The sequence below is a fragment of the Pelophylax lessonae genome, assembly GCF_965119305.1.
Source record: "Pelophylax lessonae genome assembly, chromosome: 4".
NCBI classification, from domain to species: domain Eukaryota; kingdom Metazoa; phylum Chordata; class Amphibia; order Anura; family Ranidae; genus Pelophylax; species Pelophylax lessonae.
This window is the reverse complement of record NC_138771.1, coordinates 467,911,791-467,934,669: the sequence shown is the minus strand read 5'-3', so window position 1 is coordinate 467,934,669 and position 22,879 is coordinate 467,911,791. Positions and strand designations below refer to the sequence as shown.

General features: G+C 47.3%; 1 protein-coding gene across 2 annotated transcripts in view; it reads left to right on the top strand.

Annotated features, from left to right (window-relative positions):
• The window catches only part of RNF145 (ring finger protein 145), a 196,085-nt gene that overhangs the window by 81,851 nt on the left and 91,355 nt on the right, over positions 1 to 22,879 (top strand). For both annotated transcript variants that reach the window (XM_082253143.1, XM_082253144.1), the window contains exon 6: positions 15,965 to 16,140. In XM_082253143.1, the coding sequence (XP_082109269.1) occupies positions 15,965 to 16,140 (176 nt within the window). The remainder of the gene's footprint in view (positions 1 to 15,964; positions 16,141 to 22,879) is intronic.

Below are 22,879 nucleotides of genomic sequence, written 5' to 3'. Positions count from 1 at the left end.
TAGGGTTTATTTGGCGGCTACTAAATCTTTCAGGAAACCAGATTCTCTTTTTGTCCTTACAGAAGGACCTAGAAAGGGATTGGCTGCGTCTGCTGCAACCATTTCTAGGTGGATCAGGCAGACGGTGGTTCAGGCTTGTTCGCTGAAGGGTCAGGTTCCACCTTTCCCTGTTAAGGCGCATTCTACTAGGGCGCTGAGTGCTTATTGGGCTTTTCGCCATTAGGCGTCAGTGATACAAGTTTAAAAGGTGGCAACTTGGTCGTCTGTGCACATGTTCACAAAATTTTATAAAGTGGATGTGGTGGCATCTTTGGATGCTTCTTGTGGCCGCAAGGTTTTGCAGGCTGCAGTTTGAAAGATGCTTAGTCTCTTTGAGGCTCCTGTTCCTGGTTGAACTCTATATTCTCAGGTTGGCTAAAGTTTTGGCCTTGTTAGGAATTACTTTCTTTTTCTGCGTTGTTTTTCCCACGCCTCATGCAAATACTGCTTTGGGACATCCCAATGGTCAGGAATAATATGGAGCTGCGTCTGTTAATGAACGATAGAGAAAACTGGATTTTTATCTTACCGTAAAATCCTTTTCTCTGAAGTTCATTGACAGACGCAGCACCCGCCCCTCTATCTTGAGTGGGTTGGGGTGTTTCCTCAAAACACTGCTTGCAATGAAACTGAAGCCTATAGCAGAGTTTGCGTGTTTGCCTGCAGTGACGGCCCCATAGGCATGGTAAAGCTTTTTCCTACCTAATGTTCTACTCCTGTAGGGGGCAGCATTACCCAATGGTCAAGAATTATATGGAGCTGCGTCTGTCAATGAACTTCAGAGAAAAGGATTTTACGGTAAGACAAAAATCCAGTTTTTTTTTTTTTTTTTTTTTTAGGTAATTTTTATAATTTTTCAACAAGGTACTGTCCATATACATTGTACCTGCAAATGATGTGCACTATGAGATGAGCGAATATGACATCCTTGGTGTAGTCAGCTTTTTGTTTAACCTCCCTGGCGGTATTCCCGAGTGTGGCTCAGGGTTAACTTTCAGTACCAAAAGCGGTAACCCTGAGCCACACTCGGGATTACCCTAGAACGTTACTCACCTCCCCTGCGATCCCCCGCCGTCCTCAGTCTCTCCCCGCTCTGTGCACAGCCGATTGCCGGCACTTGCCCGCCTATTCCCTCCCCGCGATCGTTGCAACGCAGGGGGGTGGAACCGGCGGCAAATTCAAAAGTGTAAATACACAAATTACATAATACAAAGTTGTGATCTTAATGGATTACACTGTATCATTCCATTTCAGCACAGAATTGCACCTGGTGACTTTTCCAGTGCCCTGCCTGTGCTTTTCCAGTCCTTTGTGTCTGGAAAAATTTGAATGACCATGGCGTCCAAAAAGCTTCTTTTTTTTTTTTTTTTTTCCAAAAGCGATTTTAGACGAACTGGAAACGGCGACAGCGAAATTTAGATTGAAGAACTGAGCGATAGCGATTCGTGGGAAAATTCATCATCAGGTACGGAAAGTGACGACAGCGACGATTTTGATGTCTCTTTCTGGCACATAGCTTGTGGAATTTGGGAAGTATATCAAATGATTCTTCAGAATTTCCAAAGGAGCTATGTGCCAGAAAGAGACATCAGAATCGTCGCTGTCGTCACTTTCCGTACCGGATTACTCTTTTTCCCACAAATAGCTATCGCTCAGTTCTTCAAGTAACTCAGTTTCACTGTCGCTGTTTTCCAGTTCGTCTAAAAGCGCTTTTGCGCAAAAAGAATGCTTTTTGGACGCCATGGTCGTTCTCTATTTTCCAGGCACAAAGAACTGGAAAAGCACAGGCAGGGCACAGTCACCAGCTGCAATCCTGTGGTGAAATGGCATGATGCAGTGTAATCCGCTAGGATCACAGCTTTGTATCATGTCATTTAGTGTATTTACTCTTTTGAATTTGCCGCTGGTTCCACCCCCCCTGCGTCGCAATACTAGCAGGGAAGGGAACCGGAAGGCAGGTGCCAACATCTGCCGAGCACACAGCGGAAGGACAGTGGGGGAGGACGGCAGGGGATTGCAGGGGAAAGCGAGTTTTTAAAATTGTGAAACAGATTTCTATGCAAAACAATGTACCGCTTTTAGCACAGAAATCCTGACATAATCAGACTGCCAGGGAGGTTAATTTGCATGGAGTATCATCCATGCTGCCCTAGCTTGATTGAGGTATTTTATGCTGTTTACTATTACACTGTGTGCACAGTATTTATAAAGTTGTATTTTTATAGGATTCATTTCATTATTGAACAACTACAGTGCTCTTGGTCAATCTCAAATGTTGAACCTCAAACCTGGATAATTAGGAAAAGTAAAAGTTTGGTTTCCTTATCTTGGCCATGTCTCTGAACACTGAACACCTTGTACTTCTTGGCACTCCAGATAGGTTACAGTTCTGGAATGACAGTACTGGAGGATAATGGGTAGTAGCTTCATGTTTTTTCTCAACACATTTCTTGCAACCGTCTGGACTATTTGCAACAAAACCGCTTGATGGTTCCGTGATCACGCCCCATTGTCTTAGCAGTTTGCTGAATACTTTTTACAATTTTTGACTTTTCAGAGTCAGTTAAATCTGATTTTTGGCCCATTTTGTCCAAGGAAAAGAAGCTGCCCAATAATTATGCACTTTTTGATATAGGGTGTTGATCTCTTTAGGCCACACCCTCCCTCGTTACACAAATACACATCACCTGAAATCCTTAAATCCAATAAGCATTCATGTTTATACAGCTTGCAGTTGGACAATATGCAAAAAAAATAATGATTTGGTCAAAATACTAACTTGCCTAATAATTGTGCACACAGTGTAGTTGCTTTAGGCACTTTCCAAGTTTTGCATTTTTTTTTTCTTGGAAACATGCGATGGTAAGAGGGAGCTGACTAGAAATGTAGATAATCTGTTCGTCCCATGCTTTCAGAGCTACAGCAGCCTCAGTATGTTCCAAATACAGATTTCAATAAAGTGATTAACGTAGATCTGTAGTCAATCTAACAATAGTAAACTGTCAACTGAATTATAATTTCCCTTTCCAGAAAGCCCACAAAACCCAGATGGGATTATGTAAATATTAATGTCTGATAGTAATGTGGCACTTGGGTTCTTTTCCTACTGCATGACACTTTTGGTCATTGATGCTGCTCATTGCAGTTAGTGGCCAAAAGGAGGCAGGTGATAGCACAGACATCTAGCCAAAGTCAGTGTTTCCATAAGGAAGGATCCACACTTTAGTAATCCATTGCTGTGCTTAACATGTCCCGTGTCTCTAGTTTCAGTAAGAATAAAATAACAGTTAATCTTATCCGTTATTTCCACTTCCTTATTTCAGGAGGTTTCTATCTATAAAATATCTAGTCTGTGCAGAATTGCCACCAGAGCTGACATACTCCCCTTCTTTCCATGCTTTGTCCCATTGTCCTCTCTGCCACCTATCAAATGCAGAAGTGCTTGTCAGTGTGGTTACAAAAAAACAAAATGATTGACAGCGGCTTCTTTCTCCAGGGGGCATCAAGGGAGTGTCTTAATTGAACTTTGCAGAAATGTATAGCTGATACAAAAACATACTAAAGGTGCAGGCAAACACAAAGGAGAGCCTGTAGAATTCAGAAGACTGTTTACTGTTGTTAGATTGAATGCAAGTACGCTTTAAAGACCTCATTGTGGGAATCTTTTTTTATTATTAGCTCCATTTGCTCCAAGAAAATATACAGGTGCATCTCAAAAAATTAAAATATCATCAAAAAGTTAATTTATTTCAGTAATTCAATTCAAAAATTTAAACTCATTTTATATAGATTTATTGCACACAGAGTGATATATTTCAAGCATTTTTCTTTTATTTTTGATTAAAATGGGTTACAGCTAGTGAAAACCCAAAATTCAGTATCTCAGAAAATTTTGAAAATCTTGTCTCTCTCTCATGGTGTCATTCTCTAATCAGCTAATTACCTGAAAACACCTCTAAAGGTTTCCTGAGCCTTTAAATGGTATCTCAGTCTGGTTCAGTAGGTACACAATAATGGGGAAGACTGCTGACTTGACAGTTGTCCAGAAGATCGTCATTGACACCCTCCACAAGGAAGGTAAGTCACAAAAGGTCATCCCTAAAGAAGCTGGCTGTTCACAGAGTACTGTATCCAAGAAAATTTATGGAAAATTGAGTGGAAGGAAAAAGTGTGGTAGAAAAAAGTGCACAAGCAACACAGGATTCTGAATTTTCAGAAGTCCGCTCTGGTTCTCTCCACAAAGCTGGACTATCTGGGCCTTGATTCTGGACTCGGCCTTAGCCAGTGTGCTCCTTCCCCTGGACAAACTCCAGAAATTGCAGGCTGCAATTCGCCTCCTGCTGTCCAACAAATGGTCATCCCTCCGGACTTGCATGCAGGTGCTGGGCCCGATGGTGTCTACCTTCAAGGCGGTTCTGTTTGCACAGTTTCATACGAGGTTCCTGTGAGGGAAATTCTGACCTAATGGGACAAGACTCTATAGTCTCTAGACAATCCGATTCAGGGGAACGAAGGAGTCCCTGATATGGTGGCTTCTTTCTCTGGCGCTTCGGCTGGGAAATTCCTTCCTCCCCTTGTATTGGACAGTGGTCACCACGGATGCCAGCCTGTCCGGCTGGGGAGGCATTCTCGGCAAGCATTCTGCTCAGGGGATCTGGACACTGGAAGAGTCCAGACTCCCGATCAATGTCTTGGAACTCTGAGCGATCAGACTGTGTCTGGATCATTGAAAGGGTCGTCTTCAGGGTTGTCCAATGCGCATTCAATCAGACAATGCCGCGGCCGGGGCTTATGTCAATCACCAAGGGGGCACAAGAAGTGGCTCTGGAGGTAGCTGGCATTCTAAGGTGGTCAGAATGGTTTGTTCCAGACCTCTCCATCGTACACATTCCCGGGGTGGAAAATTGGCAGGCGGATTACCTCAGTCAGCAGGCGTTGGACTATGGGAAGTTGTCTCTTCATCTGGAGGTGTTTCATCAGCTGTGTCTCCGGTGGGGCACTCCAGTGGTGGATATTTTGGCTTCTCGGCTCAACAGAAAGGTGCAGAGGTTTGTGGCTCAGTCACGGGATCCTCTGGCTGACGCCACAGAAGCACTGGTGGCCCAGTTGGGTCAGTATAGTCTGATTTATGCCTTCCCTCCTCTCAAGCTTCTGCCAAGACTTCTCTGCAGTATCGGGGCAGAAGGGATTCCGGTCATCCTAATGGCTCCAGACTGGTCTTGCTGGGCTTGGTGCGCCTATCTGGTGCGGCTGGTCGCTGACATTCCTTGGCAGCTTCCTCTCGGGGAGAATCTGCTGTCCCAGGGACGGATATTCCATCCTGCTTTACAGTCTCTGGCTTTGACGGCTTGGCTGTTGAATGCCAGGTGCTGAAGGATAGGGGTTTATCTGAGTCAGTGGTTCCTACACTGTTGGAAGTTAGGAAATCTACTTCTAGGAAGATCTACCATCATACGTGGGAGATGTAAATTGCGTGGTGTGAGTCTTTTGGGGTTCTTCCTCGCTCCTTCAGTGGCTCGGTTGTTGACCTTCCTTCAACAAGGCATTGAACAGAAATTGGCCTTGAGTACCACCTAGGGCCAGGTGTCGGCTTTCTCGGTCTTCTTCCAAAGACTTTTGACCACACACTCCCTGGTGCATACCTTTCTTCAAGGTGTACAACATTTGGGTCCTCCAGTGCGGGTTTCCTTGCCCCTTTGGGATCTTAATTTGGTGCTTCAGCTTTACAGAAGCCTCCCTTTGAAAATATTCGGGAGATTCCCCTGCTTACACTGTCCCAGAAGGTGGCCTTTTTAGTGGCTATCACCTCTGCGTGCAGGGTGTCGGAACTATCGGCGTTATCCTGTCGTTCACCTTACCTGGTGATTCACAGGGATAATGTGGTTCTTTGCCCCTGTCCGTTGTTCCTTCCAAAGGTTGTCTCTGATTTTCATTTGAATGAGGACCTTGTGTTGCCTTCCCTGTGTCCCAGGCCTAAACACCTGAAGGAAATTGCCTTGCATGCCTTGGATGTGGTCCAGGCAATTAGGGTGTACTTAGTCTTTCAGACTCTTTGTGCTTGCGGATGGACCTCAAAGGGTTGTCAGCTTCCTCTGTGACCATTTCCAGATGGATCAGACAGACGGTGGTTCAGGCCTATTTCATTAGGGGTCATGTTCCTGCTTTCCCTGTCAAGGCGCACTCTACTAGGGCGCTTAGTGCCTCCTGGGCTTTCTGTCATCAGGCGTCAGTGATGCAGTTTTGCAAGGTGGCCATCTGGTCGTCGGTGCTCACTTTTACAAAGTTTTATAAAGAACGTGTGCTGGCATCTGTGGATGCTTCTTTTGGTCCCAATGTTTTAAGGGTGTGTTGTTTTTTCAGGTGGGCTCCAGTTCAGTTGAGCTCCTGTTGCCTGGTTGGCTAATGTTTAGCCTTGGGACTTTTTTTGTTCCTCGCCCTCATGCTTAACACTGCTTTGGGACGTCCCAATGGTTATGAATATCAGGAGCTGTGTCTCTCAATGAACAAAAGAGAAAATAGGATTTTTGACTTACCGTAAAATCCATTTCTCTGATGTTCATTGACGGACACAACACCCACCCCTTTGTGTTATAATTCTCCTGATACTGCTTGTAACAAACAAGTGGCTATAGCAGAGAAGAGGGAGTATACCCCTGGGACTGCCCATGGATGTAGCCATAACCTTTTCTGCCTAGTTTCCTACTCCTGTAGGGGGCAGTATAACTCAACGGTTATGAATATCAGGAGCTGTGTTCGTCAATGAACATCAGAGAAATGGATTTTATGGTAAGTCAAAAATCCCAATTTCTATTGGTCTTATGCAATATTCGAACCACTTAAGGACCAGAAGGTTTTACCCCCTGTCTAGTCAGGAGTAAGGAACTGGGCTCCCGGCTGGGATCTCTGGTCCTACCATTTTTTTCTTCTTCTTTACATCTTTTTTGTTTTTTCTCTCGGGAGATCTACAGTCAACTGCTGGGCTGGGCAACAGGCTGTAGAATCTAGATCCAGTGGTCGCCTCATCCCAGCCAGTGAGAACGTGCAGACCGCAGCTACGTGATAAGTCGGCCCGCAAGTTAAACATCTCGCAGGGTCGCATACAATTGGGCTTGGGTCAGCTTTGCAGAGGGCGCAGGGAAGATCTTGGCAGCATGCGTCAGCGTTTGTAGCTGATGGTGGCCATTTTTTCTTAGTCTGGCTGGTCTTGGGTTGGGAGCCATGTTTGTTTAGCCTGATGTCACAGGGGCCATTTTCCCTTAGTGGGAGACACTGGAAACGACCAAAGCCACGTGGGGATGTCTAAGCTCCTCCTCTTCCTCAGTTTCTGCTTCCTGTGCATATGTGACTTATGAACAGGGATGGCATCCATGATGATGCTGGGTTCGAATTCTTGGTGCTCCTCTGGTCAGTAGGGGGAGTCCTTGGGGTTTATCTCTCTCTGCTGATAGGTACCCTGTGCCTTGAGGGGATCTTTTAGTGGTGCCAGAAGTTTGTTTTTGTACTGCAAGGCCTTCCTTTCCTTATGGAGCCTCAAGGTCACATCTCTCCCACTGATCCCTTCATGGAGGTGATAGGTCCCTCAGAACCCCAGCTTCCCATGGTTGCACTGACAGCGGTCCTGCAGCTCTCTGTGTCCCAGATGGAAGTGACGTGTGGGGAAAAAGCCCTGGAGGAAGTGTCCCCCACTTTCCCTGCTTAGTGTGTTTCATCTGATTCTGAGCCTGATGCCGCTGTGGACGTGGTGCCCGTCCAGGGGGACTTAATATCACACCCCCAGATCCATAGGATAGTGAGGATGATCCCTCCATGTTGCAGCAGCAAATGAAAAAGCACTGGTAGACGCACATCACTGCAGTGCGTGAGACTTTAGAAATGGAGGATGTGGCTGTTGTAGCCACGGACGTGGCTGTGTCGTTTTGGTACGTATAAGTCGCCTCATACTCCAAAGGTGTTTCCTTATGTGCTTTATTTTGACAGGTTACCCTTTGTGGTTTTCTGTACGTTACCCTTTGGAGGAGTCACTTGTAAAAAAAAAAAAAAAAAAAAAAAAAAAAAAGTAGACTAGTTCACCTGTGGTGGACCCTCCTGTTTTCCAGTTGAATAAAGCAACCATGATCCCAGTAGAGGAATTCCCGTCCTTTAAGGACCCGGCTGAGAGGAAAGCTGAGGCTGTAGCTTGCAGCATGTTTACTATGGCTGGTTCGGCATTGTTTCCTGTCTTTGCCTCAGCCTTGGTGTCTTAGACCCTTACTGAATGGGCCAAGCTTTTGCGCCAGGACCTGGGAAGTGAGCAGGTCCCCGCTGCTTATGTTGATTTTAGCAGGCCAGTTGGTTCATGGGCTGCAGTTTATTTGTATTGCAGCTTTGGATACAGCTCCTGTGCTGTCCAAACTTTCTGTTTCAGCGGTGGTGATTAAGCGCGTGCTGTGGCTAAAGAATTGGTCCGCAGACCAGGCCTCTAAGAAAGCTCTCATTGATCTGCCCTTTCAAGGCGGTCGCCTGTTTTAAGGCTAATTTGGATGACCTCATTAAGGGTATCCGGGGGGGGGGGAAGAGTTCCTTCCTGCCACAGTAAAGGAAAGGGAAGGAGCCTCGTTGCAGACGGGGGCCTCCTTCTCAGCCCATAGAAAATGATTTTGTCCTCCTGGGACGGAGAATAAGGAAAATGGATCTTTTAAATCTTCCTCGGGAAGTTCCAAGCAACCTTGGTCTGATACGCCTAGAGCTAGCTTTTCAGACCAACAGACAAGACTCCTTCAGCGTTAAGGTCTGCCCTCACCAGTTATTGGGGTGGGGGGGGAAATCTTCGCTGGTTTCAGGCCCCGCGGACTTCTTTTGTGAGCGTCAAGAAGATCCGCAAAATGTTTCTTTTGGGGGTACCCAGAAAGGGGGGCAAAGCTTGTTCTTTTCAGGTTTTTTTTAGGTCCTGAGTCTCCTTGTTCTGATTTAATTCCTGCAAAGGTTCAGGTGGAGTCCGAACTACCTAAGGTCCCCCCTATCCCTGTCCAGGGAATTGATTTACCTAGGTCTGATTTTAATTCTGACCAGGGTGGTCTTTGCTCTGGACAAATTTCAGGAACCACAGGCCGTGATTCACAGGCTGCTGTCACACAAACAGTTCTCTATCCCGTTTTGCATACAGGTTCTGAGTCTGGTGGTATCCACCTTCAAGACGCACAGTCCTACATGTAGCTCCTTTAGCAGGTTCGGCTCCATAGGAGGATACTGAGGTTCGTGGCGGGATCACAGGTTTCTCTGGCAGGCGTCCAAGGGCCACGGTAACGCCAGTATCATTCTCGGCTCAGGCCTCTTCCGCAGTTCCTGTGAGGAATCAAGAACGAGGATCTTCCAATCAGTCTGGTGGCCATAAACGTCCTTTGGGGGCTTCCTCTCAGTGAAGACCAGTTGTCCCAAGGGCTAATCTACTATCCTGCTTTACAGTCGCTAGTTTTAATGGCTTAGCTATTGAAAGCCAGGTACTGAGGGATAGAGGTTTGTCTGGATCAGTGATCCCTACTATGGTGAAGGCAATGAAGTAGTCTTCAAGCAAGATATACCATCGTACGTGGAAAGCGTACATTTCTTAATGGGAGTCGGTTGGGGCTCATCCTCGATCCTTTTCTGTGGCTCGGATCTTAACTTTTTTCTTCGTTGATCAGAAGTTGGTTTTGAGTACCATCAAGGGTCAGGTGTCTGCCTTGGCATTCTTCTTTCAGGGACCCCTAGCCATGCACTCTTTAGTTCATGCCTTCATTCAGGGGTTTCGATATGTGGCTCCACCTGTAGGGTCTCTTTTGCCACCATGGGATTTAAATTTAGTGTTTTCGATTCTCCAGAAAGCTCTGTTTGAGAATATTTTGGAGATTTCAATGTCTGTTATCCCAGAAGGTGACATTCTTACTGGCTATTACCTTGGGCCGCAGGGTATCGGAATTGGCGGCATTATCCGGTTGCAGTCCCTATTTGGTGGTCCATAGGGATAAAGTGGTTCTTCATCCCTGTCCCATCTTTCCTGTCCAAAGTTGTCTTTACTTACATTTGAAAGAGGACATTGTGCTGCCTTCCTTGTGTCCCAAGCTGGCTCATCTCAAGGAATTTGCTTTGCATACCTTGGATGTGGTTCGTGCAATTCAGGTGTATCTGGGAACTACGGAGTCGTTTCGTAGGTCAGACTTGCTTTTTGTGGTTACAGACGGTCCAAGAAAAAGGCTGGCTGCTTCTTCGGCTACCATCTCCAGATGCATCAGACAGACGGTGACTCAGGCCTATTCTATTAAAAGTCAGGTTCCACCTTTCCCTGTCAAAGCACATTCTACTCGGGCGCTGAGACCTTCTTGGGGCTTCCGTCTTCAGGCATCAATATCGCAATTTTGCAAGGTGGCCACTTAGTCGTCAGTGCATACCTTCACAAACTTCTATAACGTAGATACTTTGGCATCTGCAGATGCTTCTCTAGGCCGCAAAGTTTTGCAGGCTGCTGTTTATGAGGGGCTGTTCGTACTTGAGGGGTGTTTTTCTTTAAACTCTTATTTTTTTTTTTTCAGACTGGGCTCCTGTGACCCGGTTAAGGCTCTTGTGTCCTGGTTAAGGGCGCTTTTGTTTAGCCTTGGATTATTTTCCCCACCCCTCATTCTCTTTTTGGCACTGGTTTTGGACCTCCCAGTAGTTATGAGTTATGGAGTGCTGTGTCCATCGAACGAAAGAGAAAATGGGATTTTTTTTTTGTACTTACCGTAAAATCCATTTCTCTGAGGTTATCGGCGGACACAGCACCCTCCCCTCTATGGAGTTCTGCTACTTTCCAATACTGCTTGCTACTAAACTGATTACTTAGAGCAGAGAGTGGGGTTATATACCAAGCTGAGGACGGCCCATGGACAGATCGGACACCTAACTAACACTTTTGAGAGGACCAGTGACCTTCATACAGTAATCAGTGCTAAAACTGTGCACTGTTACTGTACTAATGACACTGGCAGAGAAGGGGTTAACACCAGGCCGATCAAAGATGTGCTCATAGGGAGTGCTTTCTAACTGTATGGGGGTTGTACTCACTGGATGAACACAGAGACCTGTGTTTCTAAATAGGAGGAACACGGGATCCCTGTGTTCATCTCTGACAGAATAGCAGTCTGCCTTGTTTACATCAGCAGACTGCCGTTCTGTCTCCATGGGGAGTGATCGCGGACCACCCGACCTGATTGGCTCCCCCTCTGGCCGATCGGTGCATATGCGCGCCCCCACTATCTGTTACACGAAGCGGCATACAGGTAAGTAATTTCACACAATGGAGCTAACCTGCTGAAGTAAAACTTTGGCGGCTGGTTGGCAAGTGGCTAATTTTCTTTGATACTGAATTTTGGCCTTTCACTAGCTGTATGCCATAATCATCAAAATTAAAAGAAAGAAATGTTTGAAATTTATTACTCTGTGTAAAGAATCTATATAATATGAATTTCACTTTTTTAATTGAATTACTGAAATAAATGAACTTTTGAATGATATTCTAATTTTTTGAGATGTACCTGTATATCACAAAGTTGTGGTTTTGGCATTTTTTAATGATCTAAAAACCACTTGGCATAAAGTGTATTTCCAATTAGAAACAAATTCCTGTTTAACCTTTTGATCCCATAGGTTATGTTTCTCTTTCGTTCATTGATGGACACAGCTCCTGATTGTTCATAACCATTGGGTTATACTGCCCCCTACAGCAGTAGGACACTAGGCAGGAAAAAGCTTGACTAGGCATATGGGCAATCCCAGGGGGTATACACCCACTCTCAGCTATAGGCACTCAGTTTTTTTCTGCCTAGTAAGGACCTAGTTCTTGCTGGGATCTCTGGTCCTGGACATTTTTTTTCACTTTTAAATGGAATTTTTTATTTATTTTTTTATTTTGTACCTGTGAGAACTTCAATCAAGTGGCGGACTGGGCGGCAAACTGGATAATCTAGATCCTTAGGGTCCCCCCAGTAAGGCCAGCGAGCATGTGCAGACCGCAACTCTGCGCTAGGTTGGCCGCGACATAGCCCCATTGGACAGGGGCTGGTGTGCGAGTTAAACATCTCGCGAGGATGCATACGAACTGGCTAAGGCCTGATTTGCAGCATTTCCTTGTGCCCGACAGCACCCACTTAATGATGGAGTGGTGTCCTGTCCGGAGCTGTGCCCACCATGTTTTTGGTGTGGTAAGTAGCTGCCCCCCCCCCAACTACCCCTGAAGGGTTTTAGGGTGGATGTGGGCCCCTCCCTGGGATGGTCAGACCCCCCGGGTTCCCCTCTCCGCTCCCCCTGGCCCCTCTAAAATTTCGGTCACTGTGAGTCTTTCCGACCCTTGGCCGGCGTCCCCTTTCCGGGATTGCAGTCAGCGGCCTCCCTTGATTGTTATGTTTTCGGGGTGAGCTCAGTATATAGCAACACTACTGGTTCTGCGTCCATGCACCCTGAGTGCTCAGTTAGTGAGGATGATTCCTCTGCTCCTCTAGTCGTGCTTAAATAGGCGCTGGTGGATGCACTGTTTGTGTCAGTGCGTAATACTTTAAAAATGGAGGTTGCGGCTGATGCGAGGGTATTCCTCTTTCCGCTTACCTTGACAACATTGTCACAAACAGTGGGCTTGTCCAAAACGCAGTGGTTGCTAGGCGTTTTTTTGCTTGTGGTATCCTTTTAAAGGATTTACTGCGTAAAAGGTGGACGATCCCACCTGTAGTGGACTCGCTGGTTTCCAGGTCAAACTGAGTTACTTTCAGCCCGGTTGAGGAGTCCCTGACCTTTTACAGGTCCAGCTAATAAGAGGGCGGATTCTCTGGCCCGCCATATGTGCCCTGTGGCTGGTTCGGCAATTAGGCCGGTAATTACTATTGCCCTGGTGTCGCGAACTCTGACCGAGTGGACTAAGCTTTTACGCCGGGACCTGGAGAGAGAATAGCTTCCCCCTGTCTTTGCAGGGCTGGCGAACCAGTTGGTCTGTGATGCCTTTTTTGGATGCGGCTCCTTTGATTTCTAGGCTGTCTGTATCAGCAGTGGTCCTTCGGGGTATTGTCTGGCTGAAATGCTGAAATCTAGTCTGCGGACTAGACTTCTAAGAAGGCCTTATCTGATCTCCCTTTTGTACGGGGTCGTCTGTTTGGAGCTTCCTTGGATGACCGCTTTAATGGGGAAGAGTACTCGTCTTCCGCAGGCTACCAATGAGCCCCCTCGTAGACGTGGGCCATTCTCGGCTCCTAAGCGGCCTCTTCGTCTCTCAGGATCTCAAGATTGGGGATCAAAAGTCAGGGCTTCCACCAGAGGTTCCAAGAGGACCTGGTCTGGCAAGCCATGAGCGGGGTCTTTACAGACCTGTGGACAAGGCTGCCTCTGCATGAAGGGGCGCCCTCACCTGTATGTGGGGTGGGGTGGGGGGGGGCGTCTTTGCTGGTTTCCGAATCCATGGACCTCCCTGGTACAGGTCAAGTGGGTCCACAAAGTTATTCGGTCAGGCTACGAGATCAAGTTCGGTCTTGTCCTCCAGAAAGGTTTTTTCTTTTTTTTTTTTTTCCCTTCCAACCTGCACCTGTCCACATATCACTTAAAAGGTCTCTTTGGGGCAGTGCAAGACTTATTTCAAAGGGTGATTGTTCCGGTTCCGACTTCGGAACTTTTCAAGGGTTTTTTACAAAAACCTCTTTACAGTTCCCAGGAAGGAAGGCAAGTATGTCCAATTCTAGACCTCAAAGCACTAAGCTGCTTTGTGCAATTACAGAAGTTCCGCATGGAGTCCATTCACATGGTATTGGCATCCCTACATCAGGGGGATTTCTTCTCTCTTCTTTCGACCTCAAGGAGTCGGACGCCTACCTGCACATTCTAATATGTGCTGGTCGCCAGCGCTTCCTCCGATTTCCCCCAGTCCTGGCATTGTTTGAGTTAGTGGGGGGATCGCGGTACTGGGGTACCTAGACGATCTTCTGCGAGCGGAGTCTCCGACTGCTCTAAAGGACTACTAGAGATTGCTCTGTGAACTCTGAGGGAGTTGGGTGAGATCCTGAACATTCAAGAGTCTGCTTTGGTTCTCTCCACAAAAAATGGCCTATCTGGGTCTGACCCTGGACTCTCCCTTAGCCCTAGTGTTTCTTCTTCGGGAAAAACTTCAGACATTGCAGGAGGTAATTCAGCTTCTGTTGTACAGCAGACAGTCATCCCTCCAGGCTTGCATGCGTGTGCTGGACCTGATGGTGTTCACCCTCGAGGCGGTCTGTTTGCACTGTCCCACACAAGATCTCTGCAAAAGAGATTCTGGTGAAATGGGTCAAGGATCCACTCTCTCTCTGTCTCCACGGATTTCAGCCTGTCCGAGTTCGGGAGGCGTCCTCAGCACAGCCGTGCTCAGGAGGTCTGGACTCGGGCAGAGCCCAGACTGCCGATTAGTGTACTAGAACTCATCTAGACAATTAGACTTTAGACTTTGGCTCATTGGAAAATTCGTCTTTAGGGGTGTCTGGTACGAATTAATTCGGACAATGCCACAGCTATGGTCTATTTTAAACACCAAGGAGGCACAAGATGTGTCCTGGCAGCTCGGTAGGTAGCCGGGTGGGCTGACTGATTCGTTCCAGCCCTCTCAAACTTCTGCCACGTCTCCTGTGCAGGATTCGGGCAGAAGGGATTACGGTCATTCTAGTGTTTTACAGACTGGTCTCGACGGTCTTGGTATGCCGATCTGGTATGGCTGGCTGCAGATGCTCCTTGGGTATTGGTGATTCCTACACTGTTAAAAGCTTGGAAACCTATCTCTAGAAAAATCTACCATTGTATGTGGAAGACGTTCATTGGGCTTCATCCTCGCTCCTTCTTGGTGGATCAGATCTTATCCTTCGCCTTCCCTCAATGGGGGGGTTGAACAAAAATTGGCCTTGAGTACCATCAAAGGTCAGGTATCGGGTTTTTGGTGGTCTTTTTCCAGCGACCTTTGGCCACACACACTCCCTGGTGCGTACCTTTTCTTCAGGGTGCCCGACATTTTGGATCCTTCAGTGCGAGCTACAGAGTCTTTTAGGAAGTTCGACTCTCTTTTTGCACACATGGACAGACCTCACAAAGGGTTGTCCGCTTCTTCTGCGACTATTTCAAATGGATCAGACAGACGGTGGTTCAGGCCTATTGCATTAGTGGTCAGGTTCCTCCTTTCCCCATTTAGGAGCACTCTACTAGGGTGCTTAGTGTCTTCTGGGCTTTCCGTCTTCAAGCGCCAATGACGCAGGTTTTGCAAGGCGACCACCTGGTCGTCTGTGCACACTTTTACAAAGCTTTTTGTAAAGTGGTTGTGTTGGCATCTGCAGATGCTCCTTTTGGCCGTAAGGTTTTGCTGGCTGCTGTTTAGAGGACCTGGTCCTCTTTGAGGGTGTATTGTTTTTTTCAGGTGAGCTCCAGCTGTTTATGGTTGAGCTCTGTTACCTGGTTGGCTATGGTTAGCCTTGGGAATTTTTTTCTGATGTTTTCCCACCCCTCATGTTTAACACTGCTTTGAGATGTCCCAATAGTTAAGAATCAGGAGCTGTATCCGTCAATGAACGAAAGAGAAAATGGGATTTTTGTCTTACTGTAAAATCTATTTCTCTGATGTTCATTGACAGACACAGCACCCACCCCTTTGTGGAGTTGGCTTTCTTCTGGCACTGCTTGTAACAAAACTGAGTGCCTTAGCTGAGATTGGGCGCATACCCCCTGGGATTGCCCATAGGCGTAGTCAAGCTTTTTTTTGCCTAGTGTCCTACTCCTATAGGGGGGCAGTATAACCCAATGGTTAAGAAGAATCAGGAGCTGTGTCCGTCAATGGACATCAGGGAAATGGATTTTGGAGCAAGTCAAAAATTCCATTCTCTGTCATCATGGATTTATTCTGTCTGTCAACCTCACGTTGCTTCTGTTTATTTTTGCATTACAGGTGGTAGAAGTGTATGGCCTTCTGGCCCTGGGGATGTCACTGTGGAATCAGCTTGTGGTCCCAGTTCTATTTATGGTTTTCTGGTTGGTCCTCTTTGCTCTTCAGATCTACACATACTTCAGTACACGTGACCAGCCTAATTCTAGAGAGAGGCTCCTCTTCCTCTTTCTTACAAGGTATGTTTCAGTACACAAACAAATCAAACTCTTTAGGCGAAAACAAAAACTTTTTCTTGTTTCAAAGATTTTATTGGAGTTAACAAATGTAGTACAACGTTTAACATGCACTGGAGAGTTACAGAGATACTACTAATAACCCAAAGGGTACAGAAAGCAAACAATAAAATAACACAGTCGTAACCTCAGGAAAACCTCAGTAGGTGACAACAAAGGCAATTAACAAATGGGGGATCTGGGGATGGAGAAAGGTAGAAGAGTAGAAGGAACCCGTCCCCCAGGCACCCCGTAAAGGGAACAAGCTGTGGAAAACAAAAAGTTTTTAAGAACAGAATTAAAAAAAAAAAAAAAAAGCATAGAAATTGTTTGCTAGTGCACATCCTGTTAGTGTTTGTCTGCTTTTAATTAAATGTTTTGCAGCACCCTACATAAAAATATTTTGTCTTCATTCTGACACTGACTTAACCATAAACATCTGGCAGTGAGGGGTTAGGGAAGCCTAAACATTGCTGAGGTTACTCGTGATTCTCTCATATTCATCACCCAAGATGATTGCTAATAACCTGCTTTGTATATTGGTTGCTAGGGTGCGTCCGATGCAAAGCAGATAACACGGGTGACCTGTCAGGCGTAGACCTTAAATACCAATCTGGCATGTTAGTCAGCATTTTAATAATCATTGGCTTGGAAAGCTTATCACATTCCAGAGATAGTGTGGAAATGAAGTGTGTGTCTATGTGAACAGTTGAGAGATGGCCATCTAACACTTCAGAGTTAACATTTTTATTATAATACTTGGTTATTCATCTAAGGGCTATTCGATTTTTTCTTAATTTAAAAATTGAGCAGTCTCTATATATAAATGTACAAAGCGCAATTGACTCCTGCGCTTGAGAGGTAGCCTTGCGGCTAGTATCCCAAAACATGCGATTTGGATCTGATTGAAGTTGTTCCGGCTGTGCTGCCACTCTCAACGGGTCGTGGTAACCCAAACAGGTTCTGCAAAAGGAATGGACAGAGGGCGCACCAGCCTAGCGCATTATCTTTAAGACAATTTATTATGAACATACGTACACATTATACTCACAAAATGACTATAAAACATGGGCAAGTGTGCAATATGGGACCACCGAGGGTCTCCACTGGGCATCCTCTACTGCTGTAAGCCGTGAAAGGACGTGGACCTCCAAAAAAACGCTTACGCGTTTCGGGGTGTTCCCCCTTAATTAGAGCTAGTTTGGGGAATGAGTGGTAGGGCTTTTTGTATTCTAAATGTCACATGATCAGGTCCCAATGCTCCACCCCTTATAGGTGGGTCAAAAACAATAATGACATTGAGGATGGAACATACAATAAGAATAAAAAACATCAATAATGATAGTAATAAAATCAATGCATATGCAAATGAATTAATAACTGAAAAAGTAATAGATGGCATTTGACCTTAGAGGAGCAAGCACTCCATTTTTGGCAATTGTGAAACACGGGTACAAATTCTGCCCTAATACCTTATGCAATCAGTGTATAATATCCCAATGCAGCCACAGATTTTATGTGCAGTAAAAAAGATGTTCCCTGTATATTTTTAATTGTATTAAATTGTATTAGATATTGTGATGTACATACCGATCCGCTTCCTAAATGCCACCCAGCTTCCATAAGGGGACAGACCATGATGTGAAAGGAAAAAGAGGTCGGCCGCAATGTGAGCCAACGGTGCTGGGGGGGGGGGGGGGGGGGGGGGTGGAGGGCGCGCTGGGTTTGTTCACCCACCTCTTGAGGATTGACGTATTCTCAGTGGAATTAAGGTCTGGGGAGCTACCTGGCCATGGACCCGCAATTTCGATGTTTTGTTCCCCAAGCCACTTAGTTATCACTTTTGTCTTATGGCAAGGTGCTCCATCATGCAGGAAAAGGCACTGTTCGTCACCAAACTGTTCTTGGATGGTTGGGAGAAGTTGCTCTCGAAAAAAAGTTTTTGTACCATTCTTCATTCATGGCTGTGTTCTTAGACCGAATTGTAAGTGAGCCCACTGCCTTGGCTGAGAAGCAACCCCACACATGAATGGTCTCAGGATGCTTTACTGTTGGCATGACACAGGACTGATTGTAGCGCTCACCTTTTCTTCTCCGAACAAGGTTTTTTCCGTATAATCGTAAAAAATAACTTTACCCTTTACCCTAGTCCTCAGTAGTCCAATCCCTGTAACTTTTGCAGAATATCAGTCTGTCCCTGATGTCTGGCCCTTCTCGACACCAGACCATCAAGTCTTCTCACTGTGCATGCAAATGCACTCACACCTGCCTGCTGCCATTCCTGAGCAAGCTCTGCGCCGGGGGTGCCCTGATCCCGCAGCTGAATCAACTGTACGAGGCGGTCCTGGCGCTTGCTAGACTTTCTTGGGCGCCCTGAAGCCTTCTTTACAAATGCAGTGGAAATGTTTTTTAGGGGATTAAGTTCATTCTCATGGCAAAGATGGACTTTGTAAATAATTGCAATTCATCTGATCATTTTTCATAATATTCTGATGTATATACAAATAGCCATCATAAAAACTGAGGCAGCAGACTGTGAATTAATGTGTCATTCTCAAAACTTTTTTTTTCAGGGCCAATACCGATATTTTGGTCACAACGTATTGGTATGGGCCGATATTTTGTACATTTAAAGTTTTGAAAAATAAAGACAGTTTTTGACACAAATCTGGTACTGAACATGTTCATTTTTGTTTAATGCTTAATGGCTGGCTTGCTGGCACCCTGTGGTGGGTGGCTGGCTGTCTGGCACCCTGTGGTGAGTGGCTGGCTTTCTGGCACCCTGTGGTGAGTGGCTGGCTTTCTGGCACCCTGTGGTGAGTGGCTGGCTGTCTGGCACCCTGTGGTGGGTTGCTGGCTGTCTGGCACCCTGTGGTGGGTTGCTGGCTGTCTGGCACCCTGTGGTGGGTTGCTGGCTGTCTGGCACCCTGTGGTGGGTTGCTGGCTGTCTGGCACCCTGTGGTGGGTTGCTGGCTGTCTGGCACCCTGTGGTGGGTTGCTGGCTGTCTGGCACCCTGTGGTGGGTGGCTGGCTGTCTGGCACCCTGTGGTGGGTGGCTGGCTTGCTGTCTGGCACCCTGTGGTGGGTGGCTGGCTTGCTGTCTGGCACCCTGTGGTGGGTGGGTGGCTGGCTGTCTGGCACCCTGTGGTGGGTGGGTGGCTGGCTGTCTGGCACCCTGTGGTGGGTGGGTGGCTGGCTGTCTGGCACCCTGTGGTGGGTGGGTGGCTGGCTGTCTGGCACCCTGTGGTGGGTGGGTGGCTGGCTGTCTGGCACCCTGTGGTGGGTGGGTGGCTGGCTGTCTGGCACCCTGTGGTGGGTGGGTGGCTGGCTGTCTGGCACCCTGTGGTGGGTGGCTGGCTGTCTGGCACCCTGTGGTGGGTGGCTGGCTGTCTGGCACCCTGTGGTGGGTGGCTGGCTGTCTGGCACCCTGTGGTGGGTGGCTGGCTGTCTGGCACCCTGTGGTGGGTGGCTGGCTGTCTGGCACCCTGTGGTGGGTGGCTGGCTTGCTGGCACCCTGTGGTGGGTGGCTGGCTGTCTGGCACCCTGTGGTGGGTGGCTGGCTGTCTGGCACCCTGTGGTGGGTGGCTGGCTTGCTGGCACCCTGTGGTGGGTGGCTGGCTTGCTGGCACCCTGTGGTGGGTGGCTGGCCGGCTGGCACCCTGTGGCGGGTGGTTGACCTGCTGGCACCCTGTGGCGGATGGTTGGCCTGCTGGCACCCTGTGGTGGATGGTTGGCTGGCTGGCACCCTGTGGCGGATAGCTGGCTTGCACCCTGTGGTAGGTGGGTGGCTGGCACAGGGGCTGTGGGTGACTGGCTGGTACTGGGCCTGTGAGCGGCTGGCTTGTACAGTGCCTGTGGCTGGCTGGTACATGGCCTGTGGGTGGGTGGCTGGCTGGCTGGTACAGGGCCTGTGGCTGGCACAGGGCCTGTGGCTGGCTGGCTCGCTGGTACAGTGCCTGTGGCTGGCTGTCTGGTACAGGGCCTGTGGATGTGGGTGGCTGGCTGGCACTGGGCTGCTGTGGGTGGGTGAATGGCCTAAGAAGGCAGAATGACGTCACAAAAATATGGGCAATATCGGCCAGTTCCGGGGCCAATACCGATATATCGGGGAAAGTGCACATCGGCCCTCGATATATTGGCCTATCCCTAATATATATATTTATCAACTACATAGAAAGTAATTTGTTTGGTGACATAGCTCCACCCATGGAGACCGTTTGCTTTTACTTGATTTTCCTTTATCATTTAATCCAGGTGGATAGTCACTAGATGTATTTTATTCAACTAACATAGATATCTGAATCGGTCTTAAAGTGGAACTCCAGTAAAGAAAAACATTTATTTATTTATTTATTTATTTATTTTAAAAAACTTTTGCTGGGTCCAGATGAGTTACCCCTTGTGCTTGTTATGCTAGCTTCAGATGGTTGCTGGAAATGATAGAAATTCAAGTTTTATTTATGCCAGGTATGGCTGTGAGTTTTGAGTAGTGAGACTGACCTATAGTACAGCGTGGGGGTTGAGTTGTTCAGTCTCCCCTTCCTCTCCCTTCATCCATTCGCAAAAGACCTTGTATTATTTTTACAGAAGTAGTAGTGGATCCTGCCATTCCAGTCTTCTAAAAGCGTCTCACTGTTCCTGTTGAGAATGTTCCCACCTTTAAGGATTTTGTCAGTAGACACTTAGAAACCCTACTGAAGGCAAACCTTTGTTCTTGCTGGTCCTGCCATAAAACTGGCCTTTGTGGCTATGCCAAATTGTCAGACTGTTTCTAACTGGATTGGGTAAACAAATGGAGAACATTATCATGACTTTGAGGACCCTGTTCTTCTGGAACAATTGCAGCTCGTACCTTCGGTGTTATTTTGTGTGCATTCTCTAGAGAATGTACTTCATCAGGTCTGTGAGATGACACTGCTCTATGTGCATATGTGCCAAATTTTGTTGTTAAAGGCTTGGTCGGCAGAACCTGCTTGCGCAAAACCCATGCCTTTCAATTGGTAAACGCCTGTTGGGGTATCCTTTGATAACCTTATCAAGGAGGTTATGGGAAAGAAGATCTTCTACCCCACAAAAAAAACAGCCTAAGCCCCTACTACAGCCATGACTACTACCTCTTTCTACATAAAGTGCTCATTTTGTTCCACCCAGGCATCCTAATTTAAGTCCAAAGTGGGTTCTTTCTTTCATCACAAGTCTTGAACCTCAAAACCCTCCAAACCTACTCAGAAGCCTTCTTCTTTTTTCAGAGTGGCGGGATGTCTATTGGCTTTTGCTCCAGTCTGGATCAGAGATGTCCCGGACCTTTTGTGTCCAATCTGTCGTTTCTAGACAGAAATTCTATAGAAAGGCTATAAAATGAAATTTCTCTTACGTCCTCCGACAGTCGCCGCCACTTCATAATCTTCACTAATGGGGTATTGACCTTTGCTCCGTAGGAGTAGCTAGGTAACAAGATTTGTTAATATAAAAGCTTTTAGCATATCACACCCCTAGGGGGCGGTCCCCTCAGTCAATACCTCCCTGCTTCCTGCATTCTCAACTCAGTTTCTAATGCCTAGCTTAGGAGTAGCTAGCTGATACTGTGCTGGGGCTCTCAGTCTCAGCTTTCTATCCTCTTTTTTGATTTTATTTGAGTATTTTTTCTCTTTCTTTTACTAGCTGTTATTTTTCTCAGCACTAGTTTAGTTCTTCGGATGAAGATGATCATGCGGAGCTGGGTCTCGGACTGGCCACCCTGGATCCCAGGGCTCAGGGCCAGGGGCTTCCCAGCCTGCCATCGAGCGTTCAGTCAGGTTTCCCTGGCATATTGAACGACCCATCCCTTTTCGCTGCAGGGATGCTGCCTGTGAGGTGGCTACCTCACTGGACGCCATTTGCGGTTTCGCACTGCAGTTCCACTGTGTCCTGGCTGCGACATTCCCTGTCCTCAGGACAGCGGTTTGGTCGCTAGAGAAGGCTCCCCACGCCATCCGGACTGGTAAGTACATTTCTATGTGGGGACCTGTCTGTTTGGGTGTCAGTCTGTGACTGTGTGACCCTGCATGTCTGTATCTGTGCTGAGCTCCTGGTCAGATTCCTGTGTGGAATAGCTGCCTTTTCTGTGGGCTGCAGGGGGGGGGGCTCTCCCGATCTGCTATGTGTGCTGTGTGGGCAGACTGGGGTTAGACATGCTGTGCAGCGGCCGCTATTGCGGTCCGCCATTTTTTTTAGGCAAAATTGTGGTGTCCGGCCCTAAGTGAGTAGGGCGCGGTGTTTTGGCGCCAAACGCCGCCATTTTGATGGCGGTCGATGTACAACCACATGTCGGCACCATTTTGTCATTGCCCGAACAATGCCTCAGCCAGCGGCCATGTTTGTGTAGCCTACATAGGCTTTATAGGGCGGTCAGTCATTACATCACTTCCTTTTGCTCTGGGACAGCGATCGGTGGCAGCAGCCTGTGTGGCCTCTCCAGGTTTTTACTTCTCCTTATCCTGTATTTCCCTGCTCAGTGTTCTTATCCCTGTGGGGGTCGATCCATGCAGTAGTGTGCGGTGGGCTACGCTCGCCGCGGTCTTAAAGGGACAGTACTCCTTTTTCCAATTTTTGCTGGGGCATGGATTCTCAGGATTGCAAGTTTCCTCCCACCTTGGTGGGGGGCCAAGGGGCTGCTGCATCCCCCGAGGGGGCTGATCTGGCTGCTGTTGTGGCGAACCTGGCT